Consider the following 18370-nt stretch of genomic DNA (forward strand, 5'->3'; position numbering starts at 1 on the left):
CAAAGGACGAAATTTATGGTACGCACATAAATGATACCATACATTCATTGGATTCGTATCCAAGTGCTCTTAATTAAACTATATCAAGAAGTTAGCATGAGCATATCCACATATCCACTAAAATTGTAACGTCCAGATATTCCTGCATTGTGTAAAAAGTAGGGATGGTCGGATCGGATACCTCGGATCCAAATATCCGCGGATATTGCCCTTCATAGGATACATCGGATCCTAAGTCGCGGAAGACATCGGATCTGGATCCGAAATTTTAAATAATAGCGTCAGTGATTGAAACGCCCGATAAGGGTGGAAAGAGTTCCTATTCTCCCTTCGAATGCGCAGTCGCATCCGATTCTTGCCCTACTCATGAACCGTTTTGTTTTAAAGCTCTCGCAGAGGCATCCGAAGATTTTTACTATTTTCATTTCCAAACCCAAGCGTAACAGTTTGGGTCCTGAGCATGTAAAGTTGTTTAAAAGAAAACAACTTGAAAGCCTATAAAAATGATTTTTAATTTATAAAAATATTAAAATGTGTGTGAAAATATAAAAAACATTCCTTTGATTGTATGTACCTACCCAGAGTAAACTTGAATAATTACTTCGTTTAATAGCAGGAATTTGAAAATCCATTTGTATCCGAAAATATCCGATCCGAAAGATCCGGCTCCGAAAATCACGGATCCGATCCGAATCCGGATCCGAAAAAATCCTGGATCCGTCCATCCCTACTAATAAGTTTCGTTTACCCAGCCAACACACCGACTCACCAAATTCCCCATTACAATTTTTCGCATCTGATGCCTGCGTCCATTTCCGCAGGAGAGGATTCGCGCCGAGATGCTTCGTGAGGAGGGCGAGAAGCAGCTGAAGCAGCGTCGCATTCAGAACATCTTCGTGGAGACGAGGGGGAAGGGGGGTGGGAGGGGTAAAGGAGGTGCGGTGCATTATGGGAAGGGCGGGAGGAGGCGCGGGGGCAGGAAGGGGAGTGGGAAGAGAAACGATTGGGAGGCCAACAACAGCAACAATAATGGCAATGGCTCCTCTTGGCAGTGGGGGGCGAGAAAGAGGCGTGTGCCTCGGGGGGTGCACGAGTGGCCCCCGGGCCTCAGCCTCCTCCGCCCCCTCCGCTCCGCCCCCGGCATGGACATGACGGTCCAAGGGCTCTCCTTCCAGTCCTTCGATGCCGCCACCACCATGGGATGCAACTTCGGTGAGTACCTCTCCTCACCCACCACGAGGGTAGTGCCAAAAGTAATCGCCCCGGCTGTTGACCCAATAGTCAATCCCAACCTCGCAATTTGTGGGGGCGGTGGACGATTTGAATGGAAAAGGTCGCCAGGAGCAATTGATCACCACCCAATCAGTGGGGGGAGATATTCACTAAATTTGTGAAAAAAATATGTGCAAATTCGCGAGTTATGAGGATTGTTAAAGATGTTTTTAAAACCGCATGAAGTAAAAACATAAGTATAAGAATAATTTTAAGCAAATCTTTGTTAATCTATTTTTTTTATTTATCTCGATTACCCGAAAATAGCACAATGAGATCTTTACACCGGGAGTCCTATCAATCAACAACGGACAATTAAACACACACAACCATGTCCTGGAAGGGGCAACCTATCCAGACGGGACTCGAACTTGCGACCCTGTTATCTTTAGTATGGTAGGCGAAGACTTCTCCCTGCCGCCACGGAGTCTGACAACATCTTTACTTTTAATATCATGTGTATCTGCCAAATGATACATTGACATTGCTTAGAAAATCAATTATATGTTTATTTACAGTCACGAAAGTCCTAGAAGTGACAGCTCATAACCCTGCCCGCCGGGTCACTCATGGATCGTCTATAATCGGTACATCTATATCCGTCCATCTTCGTCCAGTCTAGCGGCGCTCGTCGGTCGCTTGCGGGCGGTCAGTTTTCCGGCGAAATTAGATTTCCAAATAGTTTATTCATGACATCACCATCAACTGTTGATTTACTCAGGTGGCAGATGCGTTTGCTGCACTACGTTGGCATACAGAATAGTATTTTCTTGTTATCCAGGCGAAGAAAGGTTTTGACAGCCGCTATAATAAAATAAGATTAAAATAAATAATAATACAATCCACAACCACACTTCTCAAATAAGGGTAAAAATATAATACAATCCATCACTACTATTTTTTTGAAAAAAAAATACAGTCAGAGGGGCGAGCCCGGAGACCTGGTGGGTCAGGCAGGGCTTGGATCCATTTCCTGCAAGATTACTTGGTTAGTCCAGTGATTGAATAGTGGAATACTAGTATGAATAAGGAATTACTCGGATGATTACTCAAGTGCTCAATTTTTTACGTAAAAGGGTATAATGAATACAACGGTAACGAAATATTGCTAGAGATCGTACCATCGTATACGCAAAATCCATTTTAGTAATCTGCATTGATGTATGCTACCAGGGGCGGATCCAAGATTTCTTTCTGGGGGGGCACAAGCAAGGCCGTATCCAGGATTTTGTTCTGTGGGGGGGGCACAATGATACCCCGTAATACAAAACGAACGCAATGATAACGGGAGCGTATTAAAAATCTTGCAAATTTTTTAAGAGCCTGGGGGGCACGTGCCCCCCCCCCCCCTAGATCCGCCTATGTATGCAACGTATTGTGGAAGATGAATGCTGCAGACGTAGTGGCTTGCCCTAGGTAAGGTTTCGAAGTTCTTGGAGTTGACAAAACGGCTAATTTTACGGTGTGCGGAGTCATTTATTGCACTGACTTGTCTACATTTTTGAATTTTTCATAAAAAAATAAATCGTATTTAAGAATAAAATTCTCTTTAAAATGACATATTACTTATTATTTAAACATGCGCACAAGCCCAGATATAAATTCGCAAAGCAGAGCGGTACATCGTTTTGACGCCGACAGTAGTAGTAGGTAGTTTTATTTACTTGGCTGCCAGTGAAGGGGTCGTACCTTCAGGGACAAATATAAAGCCTGGCGCACACGATCACTTTTCCCGTCTCTTCGAGTGATAGGCTCAGCGATAGGTTTTCAGCGAACAAAAGAGTGGTCACTCGACTCGTCATTTTCAGAATCACACAGTCATTCCCTTTTTACATCGCTTATTCCGTCACTTTGCGTACTTGCAATCGTCATACAATTGAGTGGTTCGGAAGCCAAGGAGTACAAGCGATTTCTCTTTCCTACACAGAGTTAGGTACATACATTAGGTATTGAAGGCAAACGAGATCAATTAGACACTTAGTAGTACATTTGATTTTCCACTCAATGTCAGCACAGAACAGAGACTCACTCATTTCCCTTGGCAACCAGGTTTTTGTGTATTCTAACAAATAACGTTACCTAACTCTGCTGAGAAAATAAAACACTTGTACCCCTTGGCTTCCAACCCACTCAATTATAAGCCAAGCGTGGCGTTACTATCGCTGTTAGCGGTCGTGCATTCTGATTGGATGAACGGCGGCACGGTACCAGCGATGGTTTCAGCGACGTAAAAAGGGACGGGCAGATTGATGGAAAAAGGGATGGGATTCCCATCCCTTGATCCATCGCGGGAAATGATTGCGTGAAACGGTCATTCTCCGCCATCATTGGGGCTATCGCTCGTAAGGGACGGAAGAGATGATGGTGTGATTTAGGCGTGATGGCAATGAGGATCCGCTATCACCGCATGTACGGTTAGACTATCTTTTGGACCATTTGGAAAAGAAAGTCGAAGAGAAGTTATACTGCCCAAATACGTCGAAAAAGAAGGTATGAAGGCTCAATTCATTCTGTCGTCGTACGTCATCCTTTCACAAGAATCCGCGGAACATCAACATGAATACTATTTTACATCAGCACAGGCACGTAACATCTTTGCCCATTAACGTTATCGCAGCCCAAACCTTCGTTTTTAACCTTTCAGGACGAATAGTCAGAGAAATTTTAATTGCTCCCGTTCGAGGAGGAATATTAGAGTGGAAATATTAGAGGGAAAAGGTTCAGCAACATGGGAAATAGTTTCTCTTTCGAGGTACCCTACCGAAGCTTTCTCGAGCCAAGGTGCTTCAATGGAAATACAATTTCTCGAATGACTAACCTCAGAGAAAGTGACCGGCGCGGCGGCGGGAAAAGAAATGAAGGAAATGATCTCTGAACATTACGCGATAGAATGCCCGATCATCCCCATTTAAGCACGACAATATCTCTGCTTCCTCTTTTCGTAATTGGAGTGAGGTTTTGAACCTGACCAGCTGCTATACGGATAAGGAAAGGATGATGCGATGTATACAACGATTATGGAATTGGAAAACATTATTGCCACTAAATTTATAAAAAATAATTAATTGTCATTTTTCTTAGAAATTCGATGTTAGACAGACGATTTGTAGAGCTGAAAGGAATATACGGGGAAAAATAATGCAAACGTTAATTTATTGAGAAAGCTGAGTCAGCTCGTCTAAACAACAACAATATTAATAACTCTTAATATTTTGATATCCCCAGTGACATTAAAAAAATATTCCATTCGACATTCGCAAAAGTATGAATAATTTTCCATTTAATTTCACTTTCCCATTTAATTTCAATCGATTGATTAATTGTATAGCCTCAAACACGTATGAATTCCACATTAATTCCCCTTTTTTTTCAGTTTGTATCGGTGAAATAGTGCTCAGCTACAAGAATAATAAATGCCACTAACAAGTAATTAAACCATTTTTGAATCCAGGGGGATGAATGCAAAGTTTTAATTGCCACAAATCCAAAAAAATCGTTCCTAAAAATATCAATTTAATATTAAAACCGAGTGGTGTCTAATTATATGGAGTCCTTACATTCGGAAAGAAACACCAAATTGATTTTTTTTAGCATCACCAAGCTGGCCTAATTGTATTTAGCAAATTTCATACGCTCCATGGAGATTCTCTTACCCCAAATAAAGGTCTAAATTCGCCTCTGGAATCAACCTTTACCCCCCTCATGGCCCACAATAAATGTTCTACAGTAATTTTATAGCATGGTTTCAGCGACTGATCGCCATTATCAAATGTGGGTTATTTATCCAGGTTTTCGGACACTATTTTCTCCGATGCTTCATGAACTCTAGCAGTTTGAGCAAAATTTCTTCAGAGTGGAAGTAAATTATGAAAAGACTTCCAGTGAGAAAATGGAATCTATCGCCAGCAAACAGAGGTTGATATACGATGAAAGGAGTCGGGATTGGGAAAATGGTGTCAACAGAGACGCGCAGTGTTGACAAGGGCTCTGGGCAGAGGACATCAGCGGAAGTTCTTCTTTCGCGTTCAGTCACGGTAATTTTCCGCTCTACTTCCCAATTGCAGTGGTATACTTTGAGCGGGAACAAGTCGGGTAAGTGAGGGGATATCGCATTGTTCCCATCGGCCCCACCGACTTCCATCGCTTTACTGATGCGGCTTAGGGCGTCTCAAAAAGGGAAGGGTGTTAGAATACCAAAGGTGATTATGTATCGTCGTGGAAGATGGCCAGTGGGACTACTTTTGCTGAGAATTAAAGAATGCAATATTCAGTCGATAGCCTATAGACTAAAACGCAATAGTATAAAACAGGGCCGCCCATATGGCGCAAGTAGCATGATATCAAAAATTGGGGGGAAATAATTTGGGGAGAATTTTTTTTAATGCTAAAACTATATATCGACTGGGGGAGAGAGTTATTGCTTTTGGGTGAATGCGCCCAGTGGCGCAGCGAGGGGGGGTTTTGGGGGTTAAACCCCCCCCCCCCCCAGAGCTCAGAGACATTTTTAAGTTTAATCCATTTTCTTTAATTGGACTGATTTTACTAATAGAATAGTGTAAGGATTAATAAAATATCCCTCATGAAGCCGTAAAATCACCATTTTGAACCGTTTATCTTAAAATTCCGTAATGTATTAATCTCGCACCTACCGCTTATCCTGGTGGGTATTCCATAGATACCCCCACACACCCCGGTATTAGTTGCACCTAAACCCTCCCCAGCCTTAATTCCTGGCTGCGCCCCTGAATGCGCCAATCGCCTTTGGTGAGGTATGGACACCTCTGTAAAGATATAATATATCCCTGATAACGAACACTAAATTTCTTTTCTGAAATACCTAATTATTCTCCGTATGACCAAAGAAAAAGACTAATTGGTGAATATATATGGAGAAAATCGGTCTTTCGAGATCGGATTATGTCTCTACGACTTGCCAATGACATAGCAGAGGAAGAGTACTTACGAGTAAGATAATAATATATATCAGCTGAAAATAAACACAGGGAAACTTAGATATATTCTTGCAGCAGAAGAGAAGAAGTCAAGACTAACATTAAAATAGGAAAACAAAAGCGATTAGATGAATTAAATCTGTTACTTGGGAAGCAGGATAAGTAGTGAAGGGAGAAGCAAGAAAGAAGTTATCAGCAGAATAGCCCAGGCGAAGAGAGAATTCCACAAAAAGAAAGATCTACTTACAGCGGGAAAAGTAAAGAAAAAAGTATCATACATAGTACAGTTCCTTTTATCAGGGGCAGATTAAGGTCGTTATTTTGGGGAGTTCATTATTTACCGCACTGCCTTGGTGGTATCCAATGCCTCGCTGCGATAATGAGTCTGCAGTCTGATATGGGTAGACAAGGAGCTTTTTCAACACAAAATATTCACAAAATATTTTTCATTGCTTTCCGTTATGCTGGTGGAATAAAATTTACATTGGAGAGCCACCTTTAAAATTAACATCTTTTCAATTCTTACAGAAATTACGGGGGACCGGCTGCCCCCCTGTTTCCCTCCCTTATTCCGTTACTCCCCTTGATGAGGACAATATTAGGTCAAACAAATATAAAATGGCTCCATGTACATAAAAAAATTCCACAAATGACTTTACTTCATTTAATTACCCAGGGATGGATTATCGTGGTTGTTTTGATTAATGCTATTTTTGATTTGATTTGATTTTTGATTTGATTTGCTCCATGCTAATTCGTCTGCTTGGGAAAGTAACTCTTCGAAATTAAAAATATTCCAATATTACCTGCCGAACTGGTGAAATAAAAACTTGCATTGAAGAGCAATCGCAATGAAAACCATCTCTTTCTCTATTTTTCCAGGGATTACTGGAGCCTTGCACCCCCAAACATCCCTCTTAATCCGCCCCTTGAATAATCGAAGTTTAGTCTAGAAAGCTAGATAAAAGTTGAAAAGAGCTATTGGCGAAATAAAAGATCATTGTTTTTATGAGGCGATTTTGTCACTTCTTTTCGGGGCTCGTAAGGGTCCAAGTCCAATTATGTTTCGCTTCTGATGTTAATCTATCACAGTTCCCAGCCAAATGGGAATATCCTGGCTATTTTACACAACATTTGTTTCACAAAATAAATAAAAATCCTTTTTTCATAATCAATTGAGTCATGGCATGCAAGAGGTTTGATATAGTTAGGGTTAAGGGCACATTTACGGTATATGTGTTTGGGATTTAGAGAAGGCCCGCGGTTCCAGAGATGAATATCTCGCTGTTAAAGGCGGTAAAGGATTTTGAAAATTTTGGAAGTGCAAATTTCATTAACGATAAAACCGGCGTCATTTTCATATCTTTCCGGATGTTCCTATATTCAGGCACTGACCCAGGTGGGCTTTGGAGGCTTCAGCCCCTCACCCCCCGAAATGTATTCCCTTGCGGCGACTGCCTGCCAAACTTCCCCTGACCATTGACCCAGGGACAACTCTACTCTGACAGTCCACATTTTGATATAGTTACATCACACGATGCCTGCCACAGAATCCCTTAGAAGAAACAAATCCATAATTCAATACCTTTTCCCACAGAACAACATACAGTGTTTCAATTCTCAAACAGTGGCGTAGCCAGGGGGGGTCCGGACCCCCCCAAAATATGAAAACACAATTATTTTCCTTCACAAAAGAAAACAAAATATTTAAAAAATCATGAATTAACAAAATATTTTTTAACAAATGACGTTTTCTCGATTATTAAAAGTGTTTAAATTAGTTTAAAACCCATTACTTACAATTAGTACCCTGTTTTTCAAAAATTCTCCCCCCTGGTTTTGGACCCCCCCCCCCCCCGAACAAAATTCCTTGCCACGCCACTGTTCTCAAGCATCGGAACAGCATACCTTTCATTAAATCAGCTATATATGTTTTGCGTGCATAGTTCTGAAATTTAAATTCATCCCTGAATATTGGTAGACGTATGAAATGTAACTATATAGAAAAATGTATAAAAATCGAGTATCAGAAGATAGCTGGCCCTGGGCAAGAGGTTCGGGAGATGCCTAGCGAGTAGTCGCCACAAGGGAATGAATTTCATGGGGACTGAAACCCCCAAAGTCCCACTCCTGGCTACGTGCCTGGTTATGGGGGATTTTTTCCTCTCATTCCCTCCATAGTTAAGGCACAAGTTTTAAGTGTAACTACTACATGTTTAGCATAATGAAACCACTTGTCTATTTCCACTATTCTTTATTTATACCGACCTAGGTTTCGGAGCATAATACGTTTTTTACCGACTCCAACTGACACCCCCCAAAAATGTAACCCCTCCATTGATTAAACCCCCCACTCACTGAAAAGTTTCCGTTGCTATGGCCTTGTTCTTAAGAGTAACAGAGCTAAGAATACTGAACAGAGTAATAACCGCGGCTTCCCATCCGACGAGGATTTCAGTGTAAAGTGAAATGATTCTTCTGATCTTTCTCACGCCTTCCAAATCTTTCCCTTTCACGTTATTTCTCGCAGCACGCGGCGAGGGCGAGGCTCCCCCAGCCCTGAAGGTGGCCGTGGTCTACAAGAAAGCCATCGTCACCGGCCGCGTGGGAATCAATGGTCGCCTGCACGGCGCGAGTGAAAACCGCGCCGCCACCGGCGAGGAGGGGAAGGAGAGAGGCAACAAGAGGTACATGGAGTGCGAGATGAGCGCCAGGGTGAGCGATTTGACGGTCATCGTCACGATCCACGCGGAGAGGAGAAGGAGACTGGATGGGGGAATGGGTGGTGGAGGAGCAGGAGGCATGGGGGAGTGGGGGCCAGAGCCAAGGGGAGGGGAGAGCAAGATGGAGGATTCAGCGGAGGAGGGGTGGAAGGAGGAAACGGAGAGCATGGAGAAAGCAGGAGAGGAGACGCCGAAATGGAGGAAGAAGGCGGAGGAAAAGGGAGAGGAGGAGACGAAAGACCCCAAAGAGGAGGTCCTCAAGGATGGGGAGTGGAAGGAGGCTGAGGATAAAGGTGCAGAGGGATGGAAGGAGAGCCAAAGTGAGGAGGAGGAGTGGGACACTCAAGAGCACTCGGTGGAGGAAGGTTGGAAGGAAGAGAAACCGGAAATAGGACAGGAGTGGAGGAGGGAGGAAGTACCGCCCGTTTCGAAGATGGCACCCGACCCTGTGGGGGCCTTTGAGACAGTAGCCAAGACAGGGAAGTTGGAAGAGAGGGAAGGTGAGAAGATAAGTGCTTACCACCAGAGGGACGAGCCCCAGATCAGGGCACCTTCGAATCAGATCGAACCCCCAGAGGAGGGAGACGAGAGGCCGAGGGAGAGCACCAGGGTTCCCAGGGTCGCCTGGGGGACGAACCCTAGGGAGCAGGGCGAGAAGAGGGCCGGGGAAGCTTGGAGGGGAGAAGAGGAGGAAGGGTTAGGGTGGACGGAAGGGGGTGCTAGGGGCAGGGTGGGTAGGAGGGACGAGGCCAAAGGTGGCGGTGGTGGTAGAAGGGTTGAGAAGTGGGAGGAAGGGAGGGGGTTAGGGTCTGGGGAGGGGGATACGCTGGGTATGGATGCAGAAAAGTGGGGGGGAAAAGGAGAGGGCGGAGGCAAGGTGAGGTCGGGCTGGGTGGGGTCAGTGAAGGAATTAGGATGGGGTGAAGAAGCAGAGGAGACGGCAGCCAGTAGGGTGTCAGGGAACAGGAAGGCGAAAGAGGATGATTGGGAGCCTGTTATAGGGAGCAAGGCCCCAAGGAGCTGGCAGGCCGAAAGACCAGAATCCAGTGCAACAGAGGGAGGAAAACTTCAAGGAACAAGGAGTGAGGCGCTTAGGGAATGGGGAGGGCCAAGAGGGGAGGAAGATAGAAGGGGAAGGAGCTGGGAGGGAAGTAAAAATGGTGGTTCCTCCCAGGGCAAACATAGGGGGGTACGAGGAGGACCTATTCCACATGGTAATCCACATTCAGGGTACAGGGAGAAATGGCCGGTGTTGATCAGGGGTCCTGGGGTACCCGTCGAGGCTAGCGGGCGTGGGGGAGGCCCTACTGGTGTTGGTGCGGAGAGGAGGACATGGGATGAGAAGCCAAAGGCAGAGCGGAGGAGAGAGAGGTGGCCTGTGTTTGAATCCCGACCCCCTGACAAATGGGCAGTCAACTGGGTTACTGGAGAGAGAAACAGGGGTTCGACTCCCGGAAGGGACTCCCAAGGACCTCACCCAGGACAGCATGAACACCATGGTCCTCCGGGGGCCAGAGGTGATACAGCCAAGGGTCCATTCCTGGAAAGTCGAGTTAGGTCACAACATCCTGGATCACGAATGGGGGCCCGCCAAAGTCCACATCCCTCAAGATATCCAGCAAGAAGTGAAGAAGGATCTTCTGACCATTCTCATGACGCTGGTTTCTTTGGCGGTCAACCACCTTCTGGCAAGCGATACAGGAGGTCAACTGAGAAGTACAATAAGCCAGAAAAGAAAGCTGAATTCAAGGTATTGGAAGAACTTAAGAAAGACCCTTGGTGGAGTGGTAAGCATGCATACCAAAAAGATGCCAACACCAGAGACTCAGAGAGGAGGGCTTTCATTGACCTGCTGACAAAAATGACAGAGCAGCAGGGTAATTCGGAGGCACTGGTGGGCATGGATGACATCCAGGTCTTTGAACTTCACCCCCACAGAGAAAACATCACCAGAGGTAGTCAAAGAGAAAGCCAGAACTCTGAGCTACTAATGCAAGCTAAGTACAATGTGAAACCATTGTTGGCCAAAGAAGATGAGAATCTAACTAATGGAACTAACGTTGCTTGGAGCAATATTCAGGAGAAATTTGGCCATAAAATAAAATTAGGATTCAGTCACTTTGGAGGAGGTAATCGTTCTGTTTTTAACGCACAAGTTGAAGAGGGCAGGAGAGAAAGGAGAAAGAGATCTGGAGACCAACTTGGTGGGCTTGAAAGCCTAAAGCATGCCAGGTCACCAATCCTAATGAAGTCGGAATCTTTTATGGTTGGACTGCCACTCATTCGATTCTCTGGCTGCACAGAAGACTTTGGGTGGTTGAAACAGAGCTGGGAGTCGGAGTCACAGGTAAGCAAATATGCTCATAACTTTGATTGATTCCATCGTTAAATTTGTGTCAAGTGATGCAGAATGAAATGTACCCACTGGGCACACACCAGAAAAAATGTCTCCTAGCCTTGCTCACATACACAACTTTCAAGTAATAAAAATCCATTTTAGAGTTATCCAACCCTATTATGAAGTTCTATGTGACACAGACCAGTCATGCTATTTCAACTACTCAAGTAGCCACCCAATATCAGGCTTATGTCAGACCAATATCATCTGCCAGTGTTGGCCCTATATTGGCAGCTGATATAGGGCCAATGTCCAAATGTTGTCCAGATCTTTATAACATTTAGTGTTTTGTTGTCGATATTTTCAGCCTATATTGGCCTAATATTGGCAGCCTATATTTACCCTGTTTATCAGCATTCACCCAATATTGGACTGTTTTCTTCAGCCATTGCCGGACCGTTATTGGCAGCCAATATAGGGCTTATGTCATAACGTTTTGCATTTGTAGCCCATATTGGCAGCTTTAGGGTCTTTAAGGGGTTAAATTGGGCGAATAACTATGCTATATGTAACTGGAACAATGTATCCCTTTATTGAGGCACGAATACAAGTGTGTCTCAATCAGGCGAATCGCGATGGCCGCGGATTCAGTCACAGGTTTGTGCTACGGCTGGCACGTCTAACTCGCATGGGTGCCGGGACGCTACTCTTGGATAAGGGCGCCAAATCCCCAGGGTCCCGTTACCAGCCCCAAGGGTCCTCCACCTGTCTCCCTCCAGGCGGTGCTGCCTTTCGGCGGTAGCACGCAATGATTTGAATGCTACAGCAACCTATATTAAGGATATTTAACATAAACTTGCCATTTAGTTTTAAATATGAATCGCAAAAGATAGAGGCAGCAAGCATGTAGTTTTAGTCAAGTTAAAGTAAGTTAAAAAAATAATTGTTTTAATTTATTTCTATTGAAAAGGTGTATCTTCAAATTCATGACGAGTTTAGGCTTAATGAATTTCTCAGAGCAAATTTGAGCAACATCCGATGGTGGGGTTTGAATTCAAAGTAAGCAACATGGCTGTATAGAGCATGTTTAAATAAACAGTTAATGATAGAGCCATATGACTTTGCTGTCTAGTGGCTGAGAAAAAGTCTGATGATAGACTGACATCAATAAGCAACAAGCTAACATCAGTTTATACCAGGCTAAGAGATGGAACCAGTTGACTAAAATTTCTGAGCCAGATACTTTCAAATGAATAAATATCCAAGGAGGGTATGATGGAAGGCATCTTAGATTCTCATATTTTACTTTGAAATTCATCCTCTTGCTAGGTGAATAAAATGTTGTTCCTCAAAGTATGCTCTGTAACTGACAGCTTTGAAAAAAGTCAAAATCAAAGATATAATTTTTCTTACAACATGAAAATATGTAACTATATATTTCGCATAAATAGTCACTGATATGCAGAGTTACCATGATTCTTCATTAATGTCAAGGAGCATAGCCTTCTTAAATCTACCAAAAATAACTTAGTATGGATTAACCTTAGATAATTTTAAAGTTTTTTTACCTTCATTGCATGATACCTATACATACCCTGAAAATATGTAAATATTTAAATCATGTTATTGGCTTAGCATCCATCACTGTTTGCTTCATATTTAATGGGTAAGTACGGATTTGCATTACATTTTAGAGTATCACTTAACTATACAAAATCATACCATACTTTATGACTTGTCAACTTGCTTTTCAATAGTATAGGAATTATGCATGCTACAGTTACAATATTTTACTTTATAAATTGATTTTGATACCTACCATGTAATTGTGCTTCCAGTTCCATGGAAATTCCCAAGTAAGAGGACCAGATCCTCTGCGGTTGAAACAAGAAATGGAGGGGCTCTTTTATGGCGGAGTGAAACGCATGATAGGAATGTTTTCGGAGAGGACCGTGAGAGGCATATTGGCTGAAGATCTTGCAACAAAATTGGGATTCATAGTTTCATATGGATGAACTTTAAGGTACTTGATCACTCCTTGAAAAACAGTCCAGGTCTGTATTATGTCCATCTCATAATTTGAGGCTAGCTGTAATTGTGATGAAAATAACTTGATCTTTTTTTCATTATATATGTAACTTTGTTGTGACTGGATTTAAGTCACTGATAAGTTATAAGATAATAATGATTATTTATCTTGATGCAAGAATTGTAATTTTATCAGTTAATTAACTGTAACAAGAACTAAGCTAAATGGAATTAACTCTAAAATTATTTTCTCTGAGCTTACAAGAAAGTTTTGATTTTCCATCATAGTGGAGGGATAAGGTGTAGAGAATAGTCTATTAAGAACAGGATAATCCATTCATTACCATTTTCTTAGAAAATTTTCTTCATGTCTATAAAGAATAGGATAATCTATTCATTACCATTTTCTTAGAAAATTTTCCTTCACATTCTGCTTCAAGCTTTCTTTGCTTTGTGCACTGAATCAATTGAACAGTTAGTTGCTTTCAGGCAGGGAAGGGTAAATAAGTGAGAACAGAAGTGGGTAGGAAAGGGACCAGCCACAGAATTCATGGGCACATAATCTCATTGACTGCAAATGAAACAATGGGTAATCAAAGCTCTACTGTGCATAAATTTCTGAATGTATGAAGTTCTTGATCATCTAATATGAATTTTGAATCGCGACTCACCACCAATACTCAAATACATAGCCATCTAACTCGAAATTATGAGGATGTACAATAGTACATATAAATTGACACACCACTGCAACATACATCAAGAGCCCCTTTTGTATGGCCACAAAAGTGTATAACCTTTTGCCTCTGACCTCTAAAAATACTCCCTCGAGAGCTATGCTCAAAAATAAGCAGAAACTTTTTTTGTTAGAGGAAAGTGACCAAATTGTTCACTAGGTTTTCAAGAAGTGTTCTCGTCACAAAATATGGTAATTATTTTTTTGTACGTATACATTGTATGTAACTCGTCTCATATCTTACTGTGTAAAATCCTACGACAAATAAATCCTAGGATATCATAATACTGATCAGTAGAAGCTTCTCAAGTTTTATGTATTACATGCAGAGGAATGGTAAGTGAGTTCTTCTTACCATGGGCGTACCTAGAAACAAAACTAGGAGGGGGGGTGGGGGAGGTCAAAACTAGCCGTGGTTGTTCAAGTTGTAACATTTTTGCACAGAAAACGTTAATGAAACCAAAATTTTAAGGAAGCATTTTATTATTTTTAAAAATTATTTGCTTGAAAAAAATTATTTTTATTTTAGTTCCATATCTTATACTAATATCATTTTTCTTCAAAAGGAAAATTTGTTCATAACTTCTGTTTATTGGGACTGAGAGTCATGGAGATAGGGAAATTGGGGGATGATTAGGGGAAAACTACAGAGACAAAATATATGGAAGAATATTGAGGTTGAACTTGCAGAGTGTTGCTGCATTCAAGAGACAAGTTGTGCATTTGTTGCTGTCCTAACTGAGTGCCACTTAAACACTACGTTCTTGACTTCTGCTACCCTAAATTCTCATGTAGAACATGCTCTTAATCCATATTTTTTGTCCAAAATGTCCGAATTTACACACAAGGTAAAGAGTACACATTATGCGTAGGAATTACTTGGTAGGCACCTTATAAAAAATATCTTTAAGCTTTTAAAAGTTAAATCAGTGAAATGAAGATATTGCTTGCAGATTTCAATGGTTTCAAGAACTTGAATTTCAGTCATCACGGTTCAGCCCATGTCCTGAACATAGTAAAGGAGAGCACATTATATCTACCTGAAATTTTGGAGAAATCTTTGAAAAATCTTTGAATGCGGGCATGATGAAGTACAGCAATAACCTTCATTTAATATGAATAATCGATAGTACATATTTGTTTTCATTTTTTTTTCAAATATATCACAACTGCACCCTTCAAAACTCTAAGAGAAATGGAGAACCATGCTATGAATAAGAGGGCCATGCCTCTTCTTCTAGATACTCTGGATACCATTGTTGATGAAGGAGAGGAGGAGGTAAAGATTGGATGCAATCTAAGGTTAGAGAAATGGTTCAAAGTTGCAAGCCAAAGGTTTTAGTGACTCCCTCAGTTTATTACCATATCAGGGTTGTTCACATCACAGGGAATCAAGAGAAAAGAATATATGCTTAGGGAGACTAAGGAAAGAATTAGCGAAAGAAAGGTGCTTTTCCTTGAATATGCTGTGAATCTGGTACAAAAAGACCTGATCCATGAATTCAATAAAATACAATGGGAAGCTGCAAGATTTGCCAAAAGGTGCTACGAGTGAATGGTTAGCATAACAAAGCTTTTACGCAAATTAGTCTAGGACCTGCAAGAGACTTGGAGGCTACGTGCTAGATTTAGACTGCTTGAAAAATTAAGAATACATAGATATCTTACAGAGTGACGCATAGAGCATCATCATCAAAACTAATCATATTAGTCCAAAAGGAACAACAAATTAAGAGAAATATTTTGATAAGTAGATAGCTATAGAATTTTTTTGCTAAACAATAGAGGACTTTAATAAATGCTAGGTCAGACTCAGTATGTGTATCTCCTTTTCTTTTTTTATCTGTCTTAAAAAAAGGCTGTTGTCCTAACACCCCTGCCATAGGTGGGGCCGCTCATGGGGACAAGGAGAAAGAGAAATGCTAGAGATTTGAGGAAAAACATTTTCTCCTAACTGTTCGCCAGCACTGAGACTTAAGAACACACAATGAATCTCAGCCAACATATACGAGTAACTGCCAGACCTTCTCCCTTCTGATACCAGCATATGCAATACCATGAAAGTTACCATAGAAGGCAATACATGCAATTAACTCAAACCTTGTAAGATGAGCAGCCATTGTTGCTGTTTTCTGGTTTTTCTGTCATTAACATGTTACGGGAAGAGTAACTGCAGTAATTGCTGTACATAATTGTAATTGAAGAGTAATTGCTGGTTAGGGAAAAATGGCAAAAGCTATATACCTACATAGCTATTACCACCACACTATGTGTATATGAAGTTGCTTTGGTTTCTACTGCTGAGCAACCCCAAGATTACCTTTAAATTCCTTCAAAATGACTTCACCAGGAGCTTGGCGTGCCCATATAGGCATCGTAATTTTAAGGCTTGCAAATTATATACTGCAGCAAAGGGCAACCATTGGGCATTAAAATCGGGTGGATAAAGGTTAAATTGTAGTTATTGAAGTTTTGGATGAGATTGCATGCAGTAGAGAACCAGAACTGAAGAAAAGGGACATTCACAGAAGAATAGATAGGTACATATAATTGATTTATTAATGCAGCAGCTAGAAAAGAATGGGCACATCCTCTTCCTTAGAAGTAAAAAACTGTAAAATAAGTCACCATACATAATACTTGAATGGCTAGTCAAAATTCTCTCTAAAAGCAGTACATACATATTAACAATTACATTTATTAGTTTTAATCTAATATAGGATAATCGTTTTGATTCCAGCTCTTTCTTTGCAGATAATCCCACCACATTTCTACTGCAAAGGTACTCTGGACACACTGTGGTGGTATCCATCATGGTAAGAAGGAACTCGAGCGATGAAAACCAAGATAATGAGTGTAGCCTGTTTCTCCTATTACAAAGTTATATTCAGTGGGCAGTTTCCTGAGTTAAAATTAGAGTCAAATGCTCAAAATTCAATGAATGGTTAACATTTTCAATCCCATTGATGACTCCTTGCAAAGCAAGTTTTACAAAAGCGAAGTGAATAAGTACATCCGACAAAAAAAAAATGAGTAAATGAGTCCATTTTCCATACTGCAACTATAGCATTCATCGCACCACGTGTTTTCAAGATACAGACTTCAATGATGATGAATGAGCTGAGTGACACCTGTCAGAAAGGCAGAATTTAAGCACTGATAACCCATGTAAATATATTTGCAAGCAAAGATTTTATGTAAATAGGTACTTCACGGAGTAAAACTTCTTCAGATTGAATGTGGCATTTTATGAGTTTTCATAGAGAATGAGTTGCTGAATCTATTGTATATTTATTGCTGTGACCATATTTTTGTGATATACATATCTTTCTCCAGTTATTTTAATTAAAATAAAGTTTTTAAAATTTTTTACATACTTTGTATACATAATTTATGTACATAATTTATAATCCCTTTCCAAGTCATTCAAGAAGACTCCAATTCCTTCATCTCCTGATACAAGAGTCAGCCTACAAATAGAGGTGCATCACATGAAGCATGTTAAAGGCCCATATTCTTCGTCGACCCTGTAGGGTCAACCGACCCTGGATATGTCATCAGCCCCTACATAAAGCAATCTCGCCCTACATACACCACATCAAGCCCCAAGTTTTTGGAACTAAACGGGCCCTACTTGATGTAGGGTACCAGAACCAGCCCCACACCCTACAAAAACATGGTGGCCAAATTTAGTCCGCTGATCACTTTGATTAAAGAATCTACGCTGTAATGCATATTAAGGGACTTGAGCTCACACCAGCCATTTTAAAATGTACAGAAATACAGCAGAAAGGTAATAATATTACCACACTATACCCATCAAGTGAAATGAATAATAAAATTTGCTGAAGTATAATGAGTACAATATACTGGTAAACATCACCTTGTCTCTGCGGATATATGTATATTAATATTTTTCATGTTTGGCACTTGGTACGCTTTTGAGAAACCAATATCGTTTACGTACAACCATAGAAAACATATTTTCATGCCGCTACTTGCCACATAAAAAACTTAACTAGGGAAGGAAAAAGCAAATGACAAACCTTGATGATGCAAGGTAAGTTCTCACGTCAATAATCATATTTGCCCCGTACTTATCACTATCTAGTACATACCGCTTTTGAAGAAATTTAAAGACAATATGATTCTACTTTTGGCTCGATATGAGTCTTTTTAGCGATAATAAATGTACCGGCACGACCTGGCAGACGACACAGATTGTTTATTTACCTTGAGCCGTTGACCTAACAATACGCCTGAAAATTATCAGACGTCTTTTCTTAGTTTCATAGTTAGGTCTCATTATGCAACCAAAGTG

General features: G+C 41.3%; 1 protein-coding gene across 1 annotated transcript; it reads left to right on the top strand.

The window, feature by feature from the left end:
- The first annotated feature begins 1013 nt into the window (after positions 1-1013).
- LOC124165924 (filaggrin-like) lies at positions 1014-17417 on the top strand. The gene is made up of 4 exons (XM_046543460.1): positions 1014-1212; positions 8755-11294; positions 13124-13308; positions 16804-17417. The coding sequence occupies exons 1-3, from the start codon at positions 1143-1145 to the stop codon at positions 13298-13300; spliced, it is 2787 nt and encodes a 928-aa protein (XP_046399416.1). The 5' UTR covers positions 1014-1142; the 3' UTR covers positions 13301-13308; positions 16804-17417.
- Positions 17418-18370: the final 953 nt, after the last annotated feature.

The sequence above is a fragment of the Ischnura elegans genome, chromosome 9, assembly GCF_921293095.1.
Source record: "Ischnura elegans chromosome 9, ioIscEleg1.1, whole genome shotgun sequence".
NCBI classification, from domain to species: domain Eukaryota; kingdom Metazoa; phylum Arthropoda; class Insecta; order Odonata; family Coenagrionidae; genus Ischnura; species Ischnura elegans.

Bases quoted from the DNA above. Each gene is read 5' to 3' on its own strand.
- LOC124165924 (XM_046543460.1), top strand. From the start codon at position 1,143: ATGGACATGACGGTCCAAGGGCTCTCCTTCCAGTCCTTCGATGCCGCC. The intron at 1,213-8,754 runs GTGAGTACCTCT...TATTTCTCGCAG, and splicing joins CACCATGGGATGCAACTTCG to CACGCGGCGAGGGCGAGGCT. The intron at 11,295-13,123 runs GTAAGCAAATAT...TTGTGCTTCCAG, and splicing joins GCTGGGAGTCGGAGTCACAG to TTCCATGGAAATTCCCAAGT.